Genomic DNA, 24,840 nt, shown 5'->3' with positions numbered 1-24,840 from the left:
CACTGGCAGAAGTTATCACACGTAGCACCCAACACACATCTCAGAGGTCAAACGTGGGAGGATTCTCAGATCACACCCCGTTTCCACTGAAACTTGGTGTCAGAAGTTGAATAATTTGATTTCTGGATCCCCACTGAGGTGAAAAGTACTTGATTAGCACTTTCAATTTACTCAGCAGCCGGTCCGTTTTGGTCACTGCTAAAGAGCTTGAGATAAAACACTTCAAACCCCGTAAACCGTTACTCATTAACTCTTCATGCTGCTTTTTCTCTTAGCTGTCCTCACCACATCTGAGGACGGCATCAAAATCTCTCCATGCAGCAATAAAATATGCTGGAGTGACTGGAGGCTTTTGGTGAAACATTGATTCTGAATTTCAAAATATTCTTAGCTCTCTGACTGTTTGAGTCATAACAATCTTTTGTTGCATTAAAAATGTAAATGCTGCTATGTTTTGGAAGTAGAGAAGTTAATTCATCCCTATAAGGGATTTTATTTAAGTATATTTTAAGTATTTATGGGCCATTATTTTTTGATACGGGAGAATAGAGAGTTAACAGGAAAGGGAAAGTACTTAGTCGGACTATAACCTGGGATGTTCTTATTACATGGACAGCATTGTAAACTCCCATGCCACGAATATGCCCTAATATATATTGCAATTTTAATGGAGCAAGAGTACAACACATTCTCATTCCCAACTTGTCAAATACCAACGCTTGGCCAGTGACCCTATGCTTCAAACTATGAAGCTCTAGGTACCTCTCTAGTGTCAGTTTTGGACTTGTTAGGGACGGCTTTTCAGTTTAAAAATAAACATCTGTGTTCACAGTAAATGTACAAATTCTGCTTGTTACTTTATTTTATTTGTATTTTTTTAAACTCCATGTAAGTTTGCTACACAACATCTCTGGGTTCTGTTATTCGCTCGCATGACTTCTCTTACCATTGTTATGCCGATGACACCCAGCTGGTCTTGTCATTTCCCCCCGGTGACACCCAAGTGGAGGCACGCATTGCTGCGTGCTTGGCTGACATCTCGAAGTGGATGGCGACACACCACCTGAAGCTCAACCTGGACAAAACCGAGCTACTGTTCCTCCCGGGGAAGGGTTGCCCGCACCGAGACCTGTCCATCACCATTGATGATACCGTGGTGACGCCAACTCGGACTGTGAGGAATCTGGGTGTGACCCTGGACGACCAACTGTCGTTCTCAGCAAACATTGCATCGGTCACACACTCCTGCAGATTCCTCCTCTACAACATCAGGAGGATTCGCCCCTTCCTCACTGACGAGATGCCGCAGGTGCTCATCCAGGCTCTGGTCATCTCCCGCCTGGACTACTGCAACTCACTACTTGCCGGAGCCCCGGCGTCGGCCATCAGACCTCTGGAGCTTGTCCAGAAAGCTGCAGCTCGTCTGGTGTTCAATCACCCCAAGTTCTCCCACACAACTTCCCTTCTCCGTTCTCTACACTGGCTCCCTGTAAGAGCTCGCATCCAGTTTAAGACTCTCGTGCTAGCCTACAGGGCAGTGAAAGGAACAGCTCCTTCCTATCTCCAGGCCATGGTCAAGCCCTACACCCCCGACCACTTCGCTCTGCTACCTCGGGGCGATTGGTTGCCCCGTCGCTCAGAGGTCCCTGCGGCTGATCGACCCGGTCACAGCTTTTTTCTGTCCTGGCCCCACAGTGGTGGAATGAACTCCCCACTGACGTCAGAACAGCAGAGTCGCTGCCCATCTTTCGGCGCAGGCTGAAAACTCACCTCTTCAAGAAGTACTACCCTGAGCCTTCCTCGTAGCACTTATTGCATTCATATTAGTTTGTTGCACTTATTGTATTCGTATTAGTTTGTTGGACTTATCGTTTTCGTAGTAATTTGCTTCTGCACTATACTTTTGCTCTGGCTTATGCTTTTAGATGCTTGTTTACGAAAGGAGATGCACTTACGACTTCTGGTGACTAGTAGTTCTCTTGAATACCTATGTTGAATACACTTATTGTAAGTCGCTTTGGATAATAGCGTCTGCTAAATGACTGTAATGTAATGTAATGTACTAAGTTTTTAGGTTTACCTTAAAAAACTATGGTAAAATAAGTAAACGTTGACTTGGTTTCACACAGGACATGTACAGCGGTCTCCTGGGTAAAAGTGCAGGTTTGTTGCAGGTTGTTTAGTTTTTATAATGGTGATAGTTGAAAACCTGGTGCAACTCATACCAATGCTAAAGTGCGTACGTCAGACGCCTAGGGCCCTTGACGTATGTGTTGTTTTGGATAACAACGATGAAATAAGAACCGGTAACATGTCTGACAGTTATAGTAAAAAATGGAACTTTAGGGTTGCCTCAGGTCTGTTGCCATTAATGCTTATTAAAAATGTATCTTGTGGTAGTTACATATTTTGTTACTCTAGACATAATCTTCAGGGAAAGTATACTTTCCCTTCATAATGTATGCTATTATGCTTAGTGGAAGGAGGATTTGGATCAAGTTGGCAGTGAAAATGCGGTGCACTATTTGTTGACTTTTTTACATCATATGTGAATCTCTATGTGAATACTGCAACCAGCTGAGGGCAAAATCACATCGGAGATGACTGAAACTGAAGGTTACATATTGAAATGTGAAACAAGATGGCACATCTGGAAAGGAGGGAGTGTTGTTTAGCATAATATGTGTCTGTATTAATACTCATGAACTCGGCCACCGGGGATCCGTGCCTGGCTTTAAAGTAACGAGAGCACGTGTGAGGAGAAGTCAAGCCTCACAGCGGGGGCAAAAGCGGAGTAAAAAATGTGGGAATGATTGCGTTACCTGTTACTTTCTTGGAGCGGCTCGCTGCCCTTCCGCCAGGAGATCTCGCCCCAAGGAGACATCTTGGGCTTGCACTCGATGAGCACATCTCCTCCAACCTTCACCAGCGTCTGGCTCCGCAGTTGGTTGTGTGAGAAATCTGGGGCAACGGCTGAGACAAGAGCAGAATATTGAAGCCGGCGTTTGTAAAAGCATCACAACTCTTTTACTTCAAATTATCTCTGAGTATGCTATATATAATTCATCTCTAAAATGAGTTCTTGAATACATTGCATCATTGCCGTGGATAATGATAATTCTAAGACTCCATTCTTCACAATTTGAATAATTAGTAATCAAAAAGCCAAACATCAATGCCCACAATTGATGTTGTTTAGTTGAACAGACTGATGTAACTTTATTATCATTGTAAACAGAGACAGAAATGTCTCCCTCTTTAGTGATCATGCGTACATAATAACTTTCTGTGGCTATAAACCACTTTAAAAGATATAAACCGTTTTCAAAAAGTTAGATATTGTCTCTGACATCTTTTCTTTTGTATCTCCACCTCCAGTTTGACCACTACCCTCGACTGTGTTGATCCTAATTCCTATCAGCAACATGATCAGGATCAGACACGCTGGAGGATGAATAGTGAATGAGAAGCTGCTGCTAGCTCAGAGTGGAGAGTGACAGGCTTGACAGGGCAGATGGGCGAGGCTGGCGAACAGAGCAGCACTGGCATACATCACTGTCAGCTGGACGCATTCGTCTTATAATTAATGCTTTTCAATTAGCTGCCAATGAGAGAGAGTGGCCGTAGGTCATCCGGCGGTATTGAACAGAGGAGTAAGACGGAGCAAACTTTAGAACAAATACGGTCAAATGTATGCTTGCACACGCTTCTCTACACCAATGTGAGCGTGCAGACAGCAGGGGTGACTAGAAATCATTTTCCAGGACATTTTCAGTGATGACCTAGCTGGTTTTCTTCTGAATTATATAAACCATTGATGCCTGTACTCTAATGACAGAGGTGGCTAACAATTTTGCCTACTGACAAATCTAGACTGAACTTTACTTCCCTAAATGTGCGATTCAAAGTAAGTAGAGTTTGCTAAGCTAACCTCTACATGCTCTTATTGGTATATAGCACCATAATTTGGCCCCTTTACCAACAAGGCTAATCACATCCACTGTGAGCTACCACTAAAAAAGTAAAATATTTGATGTTATGTTGTTGTACATTTTACCTTAACAATGCAGCATTGGGTTTTAAGCAACAATGCTAGCAATGACAATGCTAGAAAATTGTTTTTTAGTAACATTAGCAAGTTTGTAGCTGGTGTTTGAGTCACATACGGTCAGGCACCTGAGCCTATCATTCATTACTATCAAACTCTCTCTCCCTATATAATTCAGAAACTATTGCTCATTTCCAGAGTTGAATCACAAAACCTTAAACCTTTGCATGCTAAACAAGCTAGCCATGTCAAATTTAGCATCTGAACCAAACATGCTAACAATTAACATTATTCAGCCATTTAAAACAATTTGGGAATTGGAAGTTAGTGAAAATAAGTGACTTTTTTAAATAAGTACTTTTTTCTATCATTTTCCATATGTTTTCAATCCTGGAAAATGCATTGATTTTCAGACGACTCTTTCCCAATGTAATTCTATGGGGAAAAACAATTTTTTTTTTGGCCCAATCAATTGCATCCTCTGATGGACCTTGGTCTTGTTATTCCACAGTTTGGTCACTATGTAAAACTTTTTCTGGGGGGTTATGACAAACACACCCAAACACACATACAGTACACACATCAGGATGAAGCCTTACCTATAACCCGGAGCTCTGCGTTGGAGTAGACCTCGCCGTGCTTATTCCCAGCCACGCATTGGTACATTCCTGTGTCAGTCAGGGTCAGGCGACTGATTGACAACGCTCCGTTGGCAACCTGTATGCGCTCCTATGGACATAGAGACACAGGCCTTTAATACGCCCTATTCCCGGCACTCATCTACATAAAACCAGCCAGCCAGTGGGGCCAGTGAATTATAGTCTGGAAGTGACAGACGTGGCAATAAATCTAGGTTTTCATCACTAATGGAGGGAAAGGCTTGGGTGGATGGAGGCAGGCTAGCAGAAAATGACCCTAATCAATCTGCATGTTTATGAGAGGGAAATAAAACCGTGCCCTATTTATATCTGCGACTGCACCACAGGGCCTGTTTCCCCTTCAGCAGGAGGAGGGGATAAGAGGGGGAAGGAGTATCGTAACATCTGAGGTATAATGCATTGTGAAAATTGCTTTTCTGATAGGTGTGCCCCCATACATACTAAGTGCCACGTACACGGTCAAGCTGTGTACCTCCTCTTCATCTGTTTGGTTGATCGTTTTTGCCCGCCTGCGGGGGGGGAATCTTGCCCGTCACTGAGCCATCAAATTAAGATCTATTTAAGGACGGCTGGGCCCGATGAACTAAGAACTCAGTGCATCTGTCGGACATTTAATCCTCGATATAAGTTTATCTCTCTGAACTTGGGCTTCGCACTCCACTCCCTCACTACAGCATTAAATCCCTGAGCAGTTTTCATGCATCTCTATGCAGCCGTGTCAGGTTCTGCCTCCGCGTGCCCTTCATCTCCCATGTCTTCCTCGGGCTCACCCATAATGTCATCGCAGCCCATTTCCATAGGGGTGTCTATGCGGCCTGAACCGGAGTCACGGGGGGATTAAGGTACTGTCACATGAAAAGGGAGACTGTCCTCGACTGAAAGATCACAAACTAATCCTGTGTTTGAGCAGGTTTTTTTTGCGCCTGTAATTTCCATAATGCTCCGCGGCTCTGGATGTGCAGGGGCGAACATCCCTGCCGGCAAGGGAGGCAAATGGTGGCGTATATCAGTCTGTGCATGGAAAGCACTCCCGTTTATGGCTGCTATTAATTAAGCATGACGTTCCTCTCAAATCAGCAGTTTTTCATGCAGGGACCTGCGGGGACCATCTGTACGCCTTATGCTGAAGGAAAATGATTGGCAATGTCATTTGCCAACAACGTTGGGTTGATTTGTTTGATATAAAGCTGAGAAAACACATAAAAGAATGGAGGGATTAAATAATGCCTTATATGGTTTAGAAGAGTGAGATTCTTTGGTTTAATTGCTGTCTACAGTTATGTTCCTCAGAATTACTAATAACTGGAGGCCTTTGTGAGAATGAGGCTAATTTAACAGCTGTAAAATTTAAACAAGCTACATTTTATCATCATAACAATATCAATCCACTATTGTGGATGTGGAAAATTATATTTTTTCTCTCTCATACAAATGCACAAATTAAGGAGGAAATAAGCAAACGTGAAATTGATTTTGATCTACCAAAAGATTATTGGTGCTCACTGTGAAAGAAATCTGCATATTCTACACACAGATATTTGATGAATCTGCTTTTTGACATGCTTGTTCAAGAAAGAACTTCAAGTCGACATGAACTAAGCTCAACAGTGTCTTTGCAATAGCAAGAACAAAAGCTCTGAGCTCAGCTTGTTTGCTCCACTTGAGCTTTAATTAACAGGGGAAGCGGGGAGTAAAAAACAGGATGTAGTGGTACTGCATTAGATTTATATCAGCAACAGTGGTGGTCGCAAGTATTCAGATCTTTAACTTAAAGGCATAGTACAGGTGTTTTGAAGAGGGGTTGTATGAGCTACTCTCCTCAAGATGTTACCTACAGTAGATTGTGTTTGGTTCCCAGTTTTTAGAAACGGACAGGAGTACCAGCACGGAAGCAAAGCAATGTACTGTCCATTGCAGTATATTGTCTTGCTCCTGTGCTGGCACTCCTGTCAGCCGCTCCTGTCAGCCTCCGTCGGCTTTAATCTAGGTAAGTAGCTCTTACAACCCCTATTCAAAACAGCCAAACTATTCTTTGAAGTAAAAGCAGCAACAGTTTAGAAATACTGTGTTACAAGTTAAAGTCCTGATTAATTTTTTTATCTTAATGCTAGGGTAAGTACTATTCTTCAAACATTTTTTTATATTTGTTAAAAATTCTCTTTAAACCCCGAAAGCATCCAATAAATGTAATTCTTCGACAAAATATAGAGGAAATAAGCCGGTCTCTGTGGCTGTCGCAGGTTCATTATAATTTGGGGGTGTGGCTTTTGAGGGAGGCCTGAATGGGCCTGACTGGTGTTGAAGACTTTCTGGTTAGATTAAGAGACTTTTGAAACGAGAGCTGCTAGCTACTTTCATTGAAAAAGAGTTGACAACTCTGGGCTGGGTTTTTCAGTTGGATCTTTTTTTAAAAATCTAGTGTACTAGCTGGTTTCTCAAGATTAACAACCCTAGCTTTAAATCAAAGTACAGAAAGTACAAGCACTCATTATGCAGAATGACACATGTCAGAATAATGCACATTATTGAAATATAGTCATTGATATGTTACATTAACGCAAATTTTATATGTTTTTACTGTGAACCTTTGCACATCCCCTGTAGTATATAATTGCAAATTCCTTTCTAGCTTTTTGCTTTTCAAACAGTTACACTATTTATATTTCTTAATTTATAAAAAGTATTTTTCAACTTTTTCATTTTCATTGTAAATGTCTTTTGTCTTCGCACCAATACACCAAAGCCATTTCCTTGTAAGGGAAAACATACTTAGCAATAAACCAGATTCTGATGCATTAGTGTTACTTAACCTAAATCTGCTAAGTAACTAGTAACTGAAATTATGAACCTAATGTAGTGCACTAAAAAAGCACTATATAATACAAAGCAGCAGAAAATGGAAATACTCAAGTACAGTACAAGTAAGTCAAAATACCAGTACTTGGTACTAACAGGAATATCCTCAGTTCAAGGACACTACTGTAAGCCATGTGTATGGTGGTCCCACACTAATTCAAATGGATTAATCCTGTTTCACGGTGGAGTTTCCTCTTTAATTGCACATCCACTTAATCCTGCAGCCATTGTCAATAACGCAGCAGAGAGTGAGGTCCTTGAAATGAAAACAGCCATAAGATAAAGAGGCATTCCAATAAACCATGGCTATTTTCACACAGGGCAGTAATACAAAGCATCAAAAACAACAGGAGTCTCATAATCCATAAGGGCAGAACGCAGCAGCATGTCAACTGGCTGTCCAACAAAGAGCCCAATGATCGTGGAGCCAGTCTGAGAGGTACTATTATTAGAGGGAAACACTAGATATAGTTGGGGCTCTTCAATATTTTACATGACTGACATTGAATAATTGAATGCACATATACTCAGCTATAAATATCATGACTCCCTAGAAATCTACTGTTCTGTATAGTCAATTTCCCCAGCAATAGATATCGCCCGTAACTAAAGATTTTCCCCTTCCATTTTTTCCTATGCGATACCTGAACTTGCGTATATGACCAATAACAGTGCCTTTAAAAAAAGTTATATATATTGTTTATTAACAGCAGTATACTAATAACCCAATTGGATTGTGATTGCTATCGTTGTCGTATGGCCTGGCTCAGGTTAAACCCTTTGTAAAATATGACCAAGTACATACAGAGAAGGAATAACAGAAATATATTCTAGTTAGACAGTCAGTTATACTGATTTCTTTATTTCTGTTGCTCAAACTTCTAAAACTGTAAGCAGAAATACGCTCCAGTGAACTATACAATCAGAAAGGTCTCAATTGATTCACTGTAATAAATAACAACAAATGGTGCATCCTCTCCCCACTGCTTCTTTACATCATTGACCTTTCCTTCTTCCACTCATTAAGCCACTGTGGTTAATGGTGGCATTTCAAACAATGTAACACCTTGGCTGATGAATCCATTCACCGATGCTTTCTGAATATATCCATATATTATATTTATGTTAAAGGGGGGAAATAGAAATCAACACAGTCATTGTTACCTTTTATCACACATCCATTGTGAGCGTGGGCGAGGTGTGTTTGTAGTTTCCTCCTATTTTTGAGGATATCTTTTTAAAGAAGTTGAGCTTTCATTTGAATGCATTCAGTTTAGAATTAAATGAGAAAGGAGTAGGAGTGAGGTCACACTCACAAAAGGAAATGTAATGATACAGTATGCATTAGAAATGCGGCCAATATCTTCTATTTTATTTAAAACTACCAAATATGACAAACTAAGAATGTGATTTTTTTTCCATGCTGAAAAACAGGTGGACTGTCAAACAAACACAAGATTGTTACCCAATACAAGGTTTTGATAAAATGTAAGCCATTGGCTAAACAGATTGTTGATTATTCTTCCCTGATAGCAACTGTGCTGCTTTTTTCTGATTTGCCTCTAGTTACATCGACGACAGACTGGGTTCATTCCAACGACATGTATTACATTCAATTGATCAATATCCTCTGGTGTGTTTGTCGCCTTTTTTCCCTCCTTTTGCATAATGAAGCAAATTAACATAATGCCTGTTAATTTCTCAGGTGCAAGCTGCGCCTCAGTGTCCTATCAATCTTCCCGCAACAACCTGGCTAAATTATCCGATATAATAATAATCCAATATGATAAAGGAATATTGAATGATGTTTTTTTTTGGGCAAATGCCAACAACAAGTTAAAGTTCGATACAAAAGTAAGCTGGCCGGAGCCCAATAGGCTCATCCCTCATCATTGTACTAATAATGGGAATCCAGTAATGGCAGGGAGCGGGAATGAAAGGAGGATATACAGTGTTTATATAGAGGATCTTACTTTTACCACATTTGGTGGCACAGGATTAATAACAGCACTTGGCAAAGAGAGATTTAACAGAAGATTAGAGTAGCTCTTACATCACTGTGATTTCCAGACAGTAGACACAGTCCAATCCCTTTGAAAGGACTGCTGTTTTTGCAGGAGTGAATTGCATAGCGTATTGCGGCGCCGTGTTGTAATGAGGAAGACAATAATGCATGCTAATTAGTCGGCAAAGCTTGACCAAACAACACAGTAAAGCTGTTGTAAGTACAGTACATGGTTGCTCGCAGTCTTCATTTAGGGTGCGAGTGAGTGAGCGTCTGTGCCAGAAGCTGCTGTTGGAAGTCTGACCTTGGGAGAGGAACTTTATCCTCAATTCTAAAGACGGCGACAGATCTCACCTCTACAGGCTCCAGGTTCTCTCCATTTTTCATCCACCTGTAAGAAGGCTTTGGCTTCCCTGTGGCTTTGCACTCCCACACCAACGAGTCATCGATGAGCTTCTGGGCATCTTGGGGTTTCTCGATGAGATGAGGAGGGGCTGGAGGAAACAAGGAAAATACCAGAGTGAACGGAACGTGTCGACTTAGATATAGTTGGTAACAGTGTTTCTATGCTTATGAAACTCACTGTCAATTGTTTCCACATAATCAGAGCATTAAGGCTTTTTATCATACCACTGTATTTAATGATCTCTGACAGGTGAGCACAACAATGTTCATGACAACTATTGACATATAAACATTTACTATTAATTCAAATCACAAAGTGGCATAACAGGACAAGAATGTAAAAATGTTATATAGTTATTTTTTTTTTTATTTACCACACACATACACTCACACAGTCATGTTTTCATGACTTTCATACTTTTCATTACATTGACTTACAGTCTTTTCCTGAAGACGTACACTAACCATAACTGCTAACACCTGAATCCTAACCCTTACCCTAATCACAACTTGTCCCAAAAAGGATGACAAGTCCCCACAATGTGAGTGTGTAGTCAGATCAATGTCCCCACAAGACCTTTTAAAACATGCTCACACACACACGCACAGATATATATTGTTGAATGTGGGACTTTTAATCCCTCATTTATTACTCTTAGTTGAAGGTGTGAATTAGCAAAAATGAACAGAAATGACAAAAACCAGATCCATATACAAGAGGGTGGCGTCTGGTGCCATTAAAACGCTCCATTCGATCCAATCTCACTAACTGATGGTATAATTATACAGGAGGAGAATTGATTCTTGCTGTGTCAATCGGGTAACTCAGGGCTAGTTAATGATTGAGCCCCCCCAAGAAAAAGTGGTACATAAAACTGGATCAGTAAAGCTCCCTCTGCCTTATTCTTCATACATTCTGGATGATGTGTAGGTCAAGCTACCATCATCCTATATCACACAAGGCCAGTGGCAGGACAAGAGTAATGGCCGACCGCACTTTTTCCATTCCATGGATCCTCACCTTAATGCCACTCTCAAGGACTGACCTTTGTGGTGTCTTTTTAGTAACGGTTCAAATGCCTGCTCTAATTGGCTCTGGCTATACAGTATTTTGCCTTCGAGTGAGGCAGGATAACACAGCGAGAAATGAAATCACTGCATCCCCACACTATATCTGTGTGTGTTTGTGTTACAAACTTGTGTATATGTGGGTGTTCAGAAAACACAGAGCAACGACAAATTAAAAAAGAGGTGGTTGTGGAGACCAGAGGGGGGGGGGGGGGGGTTGCGCGGCCTTGTGTGTTTATGTCGGAGGCCTGCACAGATTCAACATCAAAGTCCTTACAGTGTCAGAGACACGTTTTTATTTGCGGTTCATGTGACGTACGACAGGCCTTGTGAGATCCCCCCTTAGGCTGCGGCACAAGGTTGGCAGGGGTCGTTAACACTTAACTTGTGTGGAAGCTGTGCTGTTGCCGTCTGTGCAAACAGTGAACAAAGGGTTATGGTTTCCTTTGACAGAAAGCTGAGGCTTCTGTTGTTTATCCTGCTTAGAGGGTAAGGCATTGGGCCTCATGCAGGTACAGATTTCCTCTTATGGATAACCGGCTGTTCTAATTTTGTTACTAACCATTGTTTACTGGGATTCATCAATTCTATTTCGATGGTTTCAAATTTTAGGAAATTATTACATGTTATAGTGTTATTATAATGAATGGATTATTAAAGACATACTATTGTTCCATTGATCCAAATGAAGACTACAAAACCCTTGGATGATATTGCGTGTGTTCAGCTTCTGAATGGCTTACATACTGCTCTTGGATGCTTTTGATTTTCCAGTAACACCAGTACCTACGCTTATTTTCTTTAAGTTTATTAAACAGAACAGGCTTTTTTTTGGTGGCATCTCTCCAATTTATAGGAATGTTGGCACACGGCACAACACCTGCCCTTATATAGTCTTTAGGGGGCGTTATCTATGCTCATAATAAACAATCTGCCACCTGCCTCCAATTGGTAATAAAAGTGGATGACTTTGAACATTTAGTGCATCTGGAGTCTCTTACTTTTTCTCTCATCAGAAAGTAAAGGAAAATACGAGAGAAAATCAAAAGAATGTTGCTGCATGAGGCCTATGGATGTAACATCTTTGTCACCCTTGCCTTTATTGCAGTTGCTTTTCCTTGCTAAAATGTTAGAATATAATAATTTCATCACATTGATTATTTTTTTTAAATCTATTTCATCTTAACTACCCCCTGAAGAAGTCTTTGAGGTATGAGTGGTTAGAAAATAGCCCACAGGGAGAAAGGATGGCAGGAAGACTCCAGCATCATCATCATCATCATCATCATCATCTAGCATCACATCCGTTCATGCTACCGCAATCCTCCATCAGAGCCTGGCTGAGCCGCCCCACCCACTGCACCTTCCAGGGCTGCCTTGTTGTCGTTGTGGAGTTTTTTTTTTTTCTTTCGTCTTCTTCTTCTCCTCGCTGACAGGGTCCCTCACTCCATCCCTCAGCCCGTTGCCGACGAATTGACTCTCGGTCAACGCTTACTAAATGAGAGCCGGCAGCCCATCTCTGCCTGCGCTCTGCCAAAGCACGCAGACTATCAGAACAAACGTCAAGTGGCTAAAGAAGGAGGGAAAGATGGGAATTTGCCTTATCAGTGATATCACTGTGAGATAATGCAGCGGTAAAGTCTGCAGAAGCACAGAACAACGGGGGGAAACTGACCTGTCACAGATTCACATTTACTCCCAACGAGGGAGCAAACACACTCTTCTCCCAAGCGTTTCTTTCGGACATGGAAATTCAACTTGTCTTTGGCTCAAGTGGTAGTTGAACACTGCTTCCAATACAGACTCATGGAAAAAGTGGCAAAATGCATCCAAAATGAGTTTGAATGCGATCCTAAAGCCTCAATGCAGTCAATGAATTCCTGTCTTAGTTTCAGTCGAGACAAGACGGAAACATGTTAAACTTAAAATGCGGCTCCTTCATATCCAAAAGACACTCAGAACCCATTCCTACTGCATTAGTGGGATTCATTGCTACATTATTAAGTGTGAGAATGCTTTAAAATGACCACAGTGCCGCCGTAAAGTAACACCTTCATTTCTTACATTTCTAACACAAAGCCCGGCTCACTGCAGCGTGCTTGGATGCACAAGAGATACCCTTATCGATTCCCCCGTTGGCTTACACTGCTGACGAATGTCTCAAAGGCTTAATTCAAAGGGAGTTCAAAATAAGATTACTGATTTGTATCACCTGGCAGCAGACAGCAGGAGAGAGACTGACAAAACACATCAAAAATGAGAGGAGCCACAGCTCAGAGGGACAAATCAAGCCTTGGTGGATCACAGCGTGCTCCCGGGCTGCTGGAGTGAGCGAGGCTAAGGGCTTCCAGGACTGTTGTAAATCATGGCAAATTGTTTAATACCCCAAATGAGTTATGTTTGACGGCTGACACAGCACGACCTGAAGGAGAGAGAATCAGAGGGAGGAAAAACGAAGGGCGGTCGAGGTGGGAGGAAAATCCACATATTGTTCAGAGAGCGAGCTAACAGCTTGAACAGATCTGTCCTAGTCAAATTACTCTGAACATATTCATGTGACGGCATTGTTTTGCATCCATTCATTCATGTCATTTGTGATTATAGTTTCCAGGGAGGGTGAATAACTATAGAATATGGCTGTTTTAAACTTGTACAGGGAGGGTTTGCAAACTTTGATTATATACAGTATGGATCAAAAATAATAATATTAGCTCCCTCATCTCTTTATTATTTCCTTTCTCCCCGAGTTTCAGTCCAATGTTCATAAATCACAAAAATTATGAATCTTATGCTGCACTACTAAAGTTTAACTTGAAGATACTTAGTCTGCGTCCCAATTCCATAACACTTCGCAAGGGTAAAGGTTTTGTTTCAACATTTGGAGACCCATATGAAGTGGAAGATTCAGTTAGCCCCCTCCCTTTCAGCCAATCAAATCATCTTACAGACTTAGCCTTTGGGAGAGCACATGGGAAATATGACTTCACTCCAAAGATAATGCAAACTAGTTGCGCAAATATTGGTAGGGACAATTCAGTCCTCTGAAAGTATTATTTACTGATGTTATATTATTATCATATGTCCCTACCGTCCATATGCAAACCTACTGCCTTGGTACTAGTCCTTATGACATATTGTTTGCAGTTAGTAAACAAGAAAGAAATATGACATCTCATGACTAATTTGCTAATTCTTTTAATTGTACAGGGCTCTAGATTTTTACAGAAAACAAAGAAAGGAACAACATAATAAAACCTACATAACGCTTGATGTAATATAGTACTTTCCTACATGGAGTCAGCCATAACTTAGAAGTAAAGAGAAAGAAAGCCCTGAGTAAGTGGGAGAATAATCATAGTGAGGTGTCATTTAGGAGCAATGAAACAACACAATTTTAACATGAAGATAAGTCACAACAATCTGTGCCAGAAGTTGCAAAAATATCACTAATTAAACTACAATATACTGCTGCTCTGACCAACTGTGGTAACAATATAAATATGATGCTATATACAGATGCCAACATGTTAACCACTGCTGTGCTATCCAGAATAATATATATAGATATATAATATATATATAGCTCTAAATTGATATGTCAAGGTATGGCTGAAACTTATAGATGGATTGTTTTTAAAATACCCTGTTTTTTTAATTTATTTTGTTTATTGTGTATTCTGTCAGTTTGTAAGAGTAGATCATTTTTCAGATTTTCTTTCTTTTTTGAATGTAGTGGCAGTAGATATCCTGACTTCTAGTATCTGAACTCAATAGGTGTATCTACTGGGGGGGACCATCAGCAACAATGAGTGGAACTACTAACCCCCGTCTGGTTGATCCAGATGCTGCTGTGCAGATTATGTCCCTGACATATGTGCCACAGGCCTATGTATAGTACATTTACCAGCTTTAATCTCCAGTCAAGTTGGATGTCAATCATGATGCCATCTGGTGGAACCCAATACAGGGCTCACCAACAAGGTCGTATTCAAGGGCTCAGCCTCATCCGCATCACTCCTTTAATCTGGATCAAAATATTAGAGGCATCATGGCTGACAGCCTTTAATCATTCTGATGTGCCGTTAAAACCTGCCTGCCTCCTCGTGGGCACAACACGAGCATCTGCCGTACGCCGCCGACTGCTTTATAAGACCGGTTGTGTCTTCTTTTTGCTGCCATTCAGTCTAAGCAGGTCTGACAGATGTGGTACATGCTGGTCAAATATTAATGCACGTCAGGATCACCTACCGTAGAAAGAGAGCTTCCCTTTTACAGTGTTCAATCCCCTGGAGTTCTCCGCCACACACTCGTACGTGCCGGCGTCCTCCTGCTGGAAGTATGGGATTTCCAGGACGCCGCTGGCTTTCCTCATGTCCACTTTCCTGGGGAAGGGTACAGCGTCCACTCTCCTCCAGCTTATAGATGGGACGGGGCTGTGAGAAGAGGTATTCTGATGAATTGCAAATCCCTAAAAATCTCTACAAGATTAAGATTCTAGTAATATATTGATTATAGTTTAAAAATAATTGAATCACAACAGCTAAAAGTGAACTGTCAATACATTTATCAAAATTGTCCTCATACCATGATGGAAAATGATGAAGCAGAATTAGAGCTGAATCAAAGAGAGTATAAGGATAAAGACAGTTGATGGGGAATAAATGTTGAAACCATGTGGCAACTCCAGGTCTGAAAAGTGAACCCAATGCTGAAGCGATAAAACCTGCATTGTCTCTAAAGGCCATCAGGGGGCGACTCCTCTGGTTGTAAAAATAAGTCTAATTGTATGGTAGTCTATGAGAAAATGATTCTACTTTTCACTTGATTTATTCCCTCAGTAAACATTGTAAACATGAGTTTTTGGTCTCAATCAATAGTTTCAAGCCTTCTTCAATACAGCATGATGTTCATTTAGTAAATGATGGTCCATTTAGAGTCAAATAGACCATAAAGCAGGGTATGCTTTAGGGCGGGGCTACCTTTTCACATACAACTTCAACCCTTTCACAATGTTTTCTTGTTCAGCGTTTGGGTGTTCTTAGCTCCACTGTCTCGTGTTACTTCTGGTTGGAAAAAACCACAACGGCGTCAGCCAAAATGCCGAACTCAAGGATTCAAAACATCAGTCCACAAACAAATGGTTGACATCCAGACAACTACGTCCACATCTTAAATACAGTCTATGCTTGAAACTAATCATTATTTTTAAAAAAAGTTTTAAATGTTTTAATTATCTAAATAACCACAATCGAATTTTAACTCATAGTCCCTTAAATATTTTAGTTAACTTCCAAAATGTCCCTTCATTTGCAAGATTAAGGATAGATTAACCCTCAAATATGTCATTAAAATCCTTGATCTTTGATGCAGAAGCAGGCCAAGCAGCGCAACATTTAGGGCTCTACTACTCTACTTTTTTTTTTACACCATAGTTGTAACTATTCCATATGCAAAATTCATAAGGAATAATTAAGGGGCTTATAAAGTGTACAGTTAGGATTATTCAGTAATCCAAATTTTGGCACATTACCTAGTCCTTTACTTTGGCATCATTGTCTTACAATCCTGGTATTCTAACTGAAGATGTTTCCACTAAAATACTGGCCTCTAATTTCTTAGATGTGCAACTTGAAACACATGGGAATTGCAGAAAAGCGGCGAGAAACATAAAAAAAATCCAAGCACTCTTCTGGTAATATTTTTTCTTTTATATGCAATTTAACATGCTGAGCCTGACACTGAAGAGTGGGCTTACTTTCCCAGAGCGAAGCATTCCAGCTTCACAGTGGATCCTTTGGCAACATGAACGACCTCCGGAAACTGAACTTCAATCTTTGGCTCGTATTCACCCATCACACCTGAAAGAGAAATGCAAATGAGCGTCGGCATTGTGCAGAGAGAAAAGAAGAAGTTGTATTTTTGATTTGTAACTCCAGCTAAACAACAAAGAAAATACTGAAAATATAAACACTAACTGTGGCGTCTGCTGTTGCTACACAGCTTCTGAAAACCTTTTTTCCAAGTACAGCAGTCTTTTTTTTACCATAAACTGAAATGTTTTTAACTTCCAACGCTGTGCAATCTGAGCAGTGGAAAAAAAATAAACTCTTCTCTCAGAGTGCTCCCCCATTGAAAATAATGAGAAAACGAAGCTGCAACACAGCTCTCCAGTGGACGTGCAACACACTGATGTTGAATGGAAAAAAGAAACAAACATCTTTGAGAATTCACAGACAGTTTGAGCTTTTACATCCAGATGAGTTTCATCTTGTTGTGTAGTGCTAACAGCGATGAACCAGAAAACGGGCCCATAAAATCCCCCTGGGTACAGCCACTGTGTCTACAAAGCATCCCATTCACTGTCTGTGAAGCGGCTCTGCTGGATTATAATATTGCTGCTGTGCATGCTAAAAAAATCTCTCTGAATAAAGCAGAAGAAGGGAATGTGGGCTCTCTGGTGTTCTATCTTCGGGAGACACTTCATATATCGAGACTGGAGTGTCTGACAGCACGTTCGTGATTTTGTCTTCCCCTCAAATCACACTAAGGTAAATTATATCAATGTATTTGTAATGGGTGTCATTTCATTTCTCCTCGCGGTGCCAAAGCTTGGTGCACAACATGGTATTTTTGAAGCCCTCTCGTCCTCCAGTGTAACAATAGGTTCCCCCAGTTGCTGTAATTCAGGGTTGTGTTGCACAAATAGCTCTAGAGATGGAGGAAACAGGCCAATTTCATCTCGTTGATTTGGCGAGGCATGTGTTATCGGGATGGCTCCCCGAGTGACTGTGGAAGCTAATTCAGATCCTTATCACAACTGTCTCATACTGGAATGTAACCACAGCACTATCACCCATTTTAGGCCGACAGGTGGAAGTGGACGGGTAATTGTCTCATACCATAACCTTTTGTAGGGACACCTTTTTAATGTGCCAACCTGCCCCCCTAACACCCTCCCCCCTGTGACCGTGGTGGAGCTGACGTTTTGCTGCTACACCCGCTGCCTCGGTGAGACAAAGGTATAATGAAAAAAGAAAGGAAGGCAGCAGGTGGGGAAAGTGTTCAGGAATAGGGTAAAAAAATATATCTCTCTAATCACAGAAGCTATTCGCGATTCTGTCCCTCATGCAAGGGATAGTGAGCTAATACATTTCTGAATTTATTCCCACATTTATTCTTAATTTAAATCATATATAATGGGTCTTAAATGATTAAATAATGTTGTCAACCCAATTGGTCTTTTTTCCTAAAACTAGATTTAGGAAAATAAAATCTAGAAAAATGCAAAAGCATTGTAGTGGAGTATGACATTAGTTAGACATTAAGAAGCTAAACACACAACATATCATCCTTAAGGGTTGTTTAGTTTTAATTTGGATCAGAGGACCAATAGTATTGCTTTAATAATGGAATTGTTTTAATTACTCTAAAAAATATAATATTGAATTCGATTCGAAGATATTTATTCATCTTTTTATGTTCCTCAAATTTAAAACTCAATTTGTGAACTGTGAAAACAAGTTGTCTTTTAATATCTTGGTAAGGGTATTCTTAACCACTTGTAAAATGTTCTCTTAATTTAGAGAAGAGCAAAATATAAAACATTGGTGAATCCTATGAATCAGTGGGTATTAATAAGATAAGAACAAATCATGAATCTGTTATATAGCCTACTGCATGAAGCCCAATTTTTGGCCTATGTCAGATACTTCAGTTATAATTTGAAGATTTAGGTAGTTGTCATTAAACTGTCTTAACTTTTCTTATTTTTTTCTTTTCTTTTTCTTTTCAAAATCAGCCTCTGGTCTGCTATATTGCAAGCTGAGCACTATATGCCAACAGCAGACCTACACAATAGCATTTAAAGGTTAATTGAAGAAACTTTACAAAATGATACTACTACGATAAAATAAGATACGATATGATACGTTACGTTACGTTACGTTACGTTACGTTACGATGCGATACGAAATACTTCATTAATCCTGCAGGGGGGGAACTGAGTTCCACCACACGAGTGAGACAATAAGAGAAGACATATGCATCTCAAGACAATACAAAATAAAAGTCCTGTATATCAAACATAAAAACAACTCCCAACTCATGTAGTGGCAATATTTATTTGTTTTTGATGTATCAATTTGCTAACAAACATGAGACCTCCTCTGAACTATCCATAACTCATTAAAGAATTAATGGATGCTTGGTAACACAGGGTAAGGACTGGTATTAATACACAAGTGAAATGGTTGCAAAAACATTAGAAATACTTAGATTATTGGTTGTTATAAACTGCTTATACTTGCTTAATGGAGGGATTAAAATAAAGTGTTACCACTAATACTAATACTATTAGTAATGGCTTCCAAAAAAAAAGCCTCATAAAACTTTTTGACAAAAACCCAAAGACATTTCTAGCAAACATAACATTTAGTTTCATATTTCTTGCATTGCATTAGATATGGTAAAAGGAACACCCTGCTAGAACAGAAGCCTACAATTAGATTACTTGCTGACAGTGACCTTTCCTCCGGCGTGCCTTGATAAGGCCAGCCTAGAGCATCAGATCCACATGTTAAAGGACACGCTAAAATTAGCAGAGAAGGAGATAATTAACCGTTGAATTTCATTTGTATTCCTCAAAGCCATTCCTCCTTATTTCAGGTACTAACAGAGCAAGTTTGGCTTTTTTGTCTTTCCACGACCCCTGACCCGACCAAATTCACAGCACTACCATATTAAATCAACCATTTGATCCCACCACAGGATGGAGGAGCTGGATTTTTTTTTTTGGGGGGGGACGACTAATAAAGGTGTTGAAAAATAGAAGGTAAAAAAATCATCAAAGGACATGATGAAAGTGGCAAGAGGTAAATGTACATGCATGGTGAGCCATGGTATTATCAAAACACTCTACACAAAATGGAGACTAATGGCCTTTGAAGTGTGATATTTTTCATGATTGCATGTGTTTTGCAGGTCCACTTGTATACATCAAAAACTTTGTCTATACACATAAAATATTACAAATTCGTACTTTTGGTAAAACTGAACTTTTTGGCTGCATTATTTAATCAGCATTGGAGTACACATCACTTTATCACTCCAGAGTGTTTTAGCTTAGTAAGAGTAGTATATGAACTGCAGTAGAGGTGTATCTCAAATCTCCCTGTAACCAAATATGGAGCTCTAATGGAGGATTTGCTGTGTGCAAATACAGATTAAATGTCTACGCAAAATCTGGGAAAGGGAAATCATCTAAAAAAACGTGGTTTTGGTTAGACCAACTTAGTTCGATGCAATATTTCCATCAAGATTAACGCCCCAATCACAAGGTACTGTAATTAGCCGCCCAGTTAAACACACTTCAATCACTATTATGTGCTGTGGTTTGTCAATGTTTGTTATGCAGGTGATTTAGTGCAGCTAGCGTGTTCAAAAGCAGAGCTCACCGTCACTGCGGAGCACTAGTGGAGTGGGCGGACCCTGGACTCGGGTCTTTGTGACGGTGTTGGTCACCACACAGGTGTAGTTTCCAACATCTGAGGGCTCCACCTTGGCGATGTACAGGTTCCCCGTCTCCTGCGAGATGAATCGGCGAGTGTCCTGCTTCACAAACGTCGGGTACTCGTTAAAGATCCAGGAAAACACAAGATCTGCGGATGAAAAGGGAAAAAGATGGATTCTCACATTAAATGAGACTCGGGGAAGGTTGTGAAACCGGGGTTGCAGGGAGCTGAGCTACTTCGGTTGCGGAGGAGGTGGTGGCTTGTGATAATTTTCAGACCTCCTGAGGGTAGCGAAAAAATGGTGACAAAGTTATATCATGTTAAGGTGAAAATTGATGACAGGAACAGTGCAAGGTTGCAAACTAATTTAATTAACCTGATATATCTAGAGTCTTTTCAAATGACCTTTTTCATGTGGATGAGTTTCGCATGCTGAACTAGGGATTTGGGAGACCCTGGGGTATGTGTTGCCACAACTGATAACAGATCCAACTAGAATTGACAGAGAAACAGTGGAAACTTCTTATATGGATCAAAAAGCTTGGGACAGAATCTTTGCTATACAAATGTTGTTTCAACAATTCACTTTGCTCCTTTTGGGTCTTTCGAACATGAAAACAAATGGAAAAACAACCCCCTTTGCTTTCTGGCTGCGTACCTGAGGCTGGTGCCGAGTGCATATTGAAATTATGATGGAAAAAAGAAAGTTCTCTCAATGAGAAACGAATGCGCAAAGGGAAATCACATGGGGTTTAAGCCTCTCTGTTCATGTGGATTGAGAATGCCTGGTCACGTATTGTCCCCAAAGTGAAATTCTGCCGGTACTCTAACCGGATCTACTCTCCTAGTACGGCCAGCGAATTCAGAGAAACAACATTCTACATGCACGCTACCGTGACACAACCGGACCAAAACCGGTAAAACCTCACCACAAGCGAGCCCTTGGGGAACAAAAAGGAACAAGATGACCGTTTCATGACTCTATATTCATGTAGTAAATATATTAATCCCAATGAGATTGCAATTTGCATGAGAAGTAAAGAAAAAAATGGGTTATAATAATCAATTTGACCTGATCAGACGGGTTTACAGGAAGTGATTTCCATGGTAGTTTCTAATAAAGGCATAATAGCTAGCATTCACAACAAATTACTTAAATAACAAACTAATGAACGCATTTGCAAGCACATTTATATGATATCAAGTACACAAGCTGGCTAACGTTTACCCGTTAACCAGCTAAAGGGTAAACTTGTAGCGTTTTATTGAGGTGACTGTCTGCTAAAGCTAGTTACTTCAATCACTCACAGAGGACATTAAGTCCTCGTTGCTTTTTCCAAACTCTTCACATCTAACGAATTTGTGTTGTACAGTCATGCTAATGCGATCACAGTCATGATGCAAAATGTTTTGTATTTATGGGGGAACTGGCGTTTTCTGGAATGACATCTCAACCCTTCTTAGAGACACCAAAGGGGCGACTTATCACTAACAGGAAGTGGGGCATCATGTTGGCAAGTACCTGTCAGACTGCTGAAATCAATAACACATTGCTGGAGTTTAAATGTCAACCTTTCCCCCGATGTCACATTATTGTGTTGGGAGTATTTCAATAAGCCGAACACACATTTTGACGTCTTGATAGACACGCAGAAAATACTTTCTTTCCTGTTCAAGACAGAAGACTTATTTTATGCAGTTATCTGCCTCATTAGGCTTTCATCATGAGATGCTTTTTAAGAAAGTGAACAAATTATAAAAATCAAAGGCCAATCATTGAGAATTTGATAAATGAATAATATTTTTGTAATTACTATGTAACAACAATTAATGACTGACTGCTACAGGGCATTAAATTACGTAATTATGGGGCTCCATTAACCTGGTCGATAATCCAATTCAGTGTGAAACAGTGTTTAAATTGAAACAAATGCACGGCTAAATGTGAACAATGTATGTTTTAGGCGCACAGTTTAACAAATACGCATTTCATAAAACCCTCTCTGAATCACCACATCACTGTCACACATAGTAGTGCCATAACTGAACCGCGGACACCTTCTCTTATGTGTAAGAAATGTGATGCAGAAATAACTGCGCAGCATCTGAGAAACAAGACCGAACCTCATTTTGTCCTGCAATTTCATCAAACAAGCATCATTTCACGAATGCAAACACAGAATGAGCGCCACATATGAGAAGTGAGAAAAATACTGTATGTTTTTCACATTTTCCATAATTTAAGCCTCAATTTATTTGTGAACTGGATACAGTATATTAGTAACCTCTGTGGGTTAGGAGGTGCACTCCTAGATGTACTCCTGTTGTGACATTATCCGTGCCCAGGAGTTTTGCAGAGAGTCTAACTGACAGGCGTGCACTATTTTTCCTACTGAGCTAAAACCAAACCATTTGTTAGCGGACTAGCAATTAAACAAAACAGTCTAAGAGGAACCCCTTTCTCATCCCATTGCTGCTCGCTGGCCATTTATCACTGCAAGATCCCAAACTCCCCTGCTGGCTGAGAGGAGATGGTCCTGTACTCTCTGGGAAGAGGTCGAGCCTGCTCGGTCGCCAACATTTGGGGCTCGGGCTTGGGGTTTTGGCTGCTGGGAGTGCGGAGCTGAGCTCAGAGCGATGGCACAGAGTAGGTCCGCGGGGACAAGGGACACTTCAAGGCAGGATAAGGCATGTTGTTTGTGTTTGTTTCCTCTCCAGCGCTTTCGGTTCACGGCTGCACCTGCTCTCGTTTCTATGTTTAAAACCCACATGACTACATGGCACAACATGAGCCGCAGAACGCTGCTGAGAGCAGAAACATAATGAGATGTCTCCCGCAGCTGGCCGAGCAGTCTTCACGAAATCATCCAGGGCATTGATTTTATGGGTTACACAATGCTCCCTGACATAAAAACAGGACATCTCAAAAACAAAATGGAGAGCGAATCCAGCTGCCCTGAGAGTATTACAACCACTGCCATGGCAACAGAAAACAAGATTTATTTGTATTACGACGAAAGCAGCACAAATTAACAATTAAAGTTGTTTTAGACTATAGTCTGATGTAGCAAAGGTCTTTTCAAATCTGACAATATACTATGATCTTGATGTTGCACTTTATAAAATGCAACCTTACTAGACTCTATAGCTCCTTTTGCTCTGTCAAAAGAAAAAGGTTTCCTTTTGCTGAGGTCCCTGAAGAGTTCTTTGTGGTTTCCCTCCAGGTTAAAGATCACTTTGCATAAGTCACAATGAATAAAGCTGCTTCACTCACAAAAGTAGACTGAGGAGCAGCTTCAAAGGACGGGCCTCGCTGAATATTCAAAGACTCGAACAAGTCGCGCAAGTCAAACATGCCCGTCTCCCTCTCGCGGTTAAGATCACGCCCAGACTGATTTGAGATCGTTTAAAGATGGAGCACCGAGACAAAGGCGGTGGGCAGTATTCCCAAAGTAGGTCTATCATCCTTTATGAATGCCTAAGAAGGGAAAGACTCTATCGGCTTCGGGGCACCTGTGGATGGACGAACATACGGTTATGTGTGTATGCTGTCAGCCAAAGTGTTACTCTACAGAGTGAGCAGGTAGTTTCGGGAAGACTAGTTTAAATGAATGAATACATTTTTAAACCAGAAGGGCAACTGCTGTTTTGAATGATATCAGCCAAATTAAATGGGTGCCTCGTAGATATAGGTAACAACGGCCTGCTGAGGTTACTAGTAGGCTCAGAAGACCGTTACCATCTATTGGCATGTTTGATCAGCGATATGAATACAGCAAGACGATGTCAACATTGAGACAAAGCATGTGTATGGAGGAGATCAGGGTGGAAGAATGGGTCAAACCAACACAGGACTTTCACCCAGGAGACACTTTTATTGTCCCGTGTGAACCCAAAAGTCAACGTTAACTTATTTTTCTGTACTTTTGTTAAGTAACTTACGTACTTAACTAATGCCATGTAACCTAAGCAAGGTACATAAGCTTACTAATTTAAACCCAAACCATGATATATTCCTAAACCTAAACAAGTTGTTTTGCTGCTTAAACCTAGTTGTTTGTTCCATTCTCAAAGAACAGTTTCACTTTCACAACGCGGTAGGCGCAGTTTTGCCCGTCTGACGCATCGGAATGTTAGTAAAAACCACTGGTAATGCCCATTCAATCGGCTCAAAATGGGTGAGGAAGGCCAGTCAGCTCCAAAATGTCATTCTTACTTGACCCATGTTACACCCTTCCACCAGGTTTCATGAAAACGGGCCAGGTATTTTTCTGCAATGCTGACCATATG

The 24,840-nt window shown here is 40.6% G+C and overlaps 1 protein-coding gene across 1 annotated transcript in view; it reads right to left on the bottom strand.

Annotated features, from left to right (window-relative positions):
- Window positions 1–24,840, bottom strand: part of cntn4 (contactin 4) — a 126,410-nt gene that overhangs the window by 40,959 nt on the left and 60,611 nt on the right. The window contains exons 5-10 of the mRNA XM_054616652.1: window positions 20,494–20,697; window positions 16,797–16,899; window positions 15,290–15,474; window positions 9,923–10,062; window positions 4,648–4,777; window positions 2,823–2,973 (exon numbers count right to left, since the gene is read on the bottom strand). Coding sequence (XP_054472627.1) covers window positions 2,823–2,973; window positions 4,648–4,777; window positions 9,923–10,062; window positions 15,290–15,474; window positions 16,797–16,899; window positions 20,494–20,697 — 913 coding nt within the window. The remainder of the gene's footprint in view (window positions 1–2,822; window positions 2,974–4,647; window positions 4,778–9,922; window positions 10,063–15,289; window positions 15,475–16,796; window positions 16,900–20,493; window positions 20,698–24,840) is intronic.

The sequence above is a fragment of the Anoplopoma fimbria genome, chromosome 17 (genome assembly GCF_027596085.1).
Source record: "Anoplopoma fimbria isolate UVic2021 breed Golden Eagle Sablefish chromosome 17, Afim_UVic_2022, whole genome shotgun sequence".
In the NCBI taxonomy this organism is placed as follows: domain Eukaryota; kingdom Metazoa; phylum Chordata; class Actinopteri; order Perciformes; family Anoplopomatidae; genus Anoplopoma; species Anoplopoma fimbria.
The sequence above is the reverse complement of the archived record's forward strand: the minus strand, read 5'-3'. Positions and strand labels throughout refer to the sequence as shown.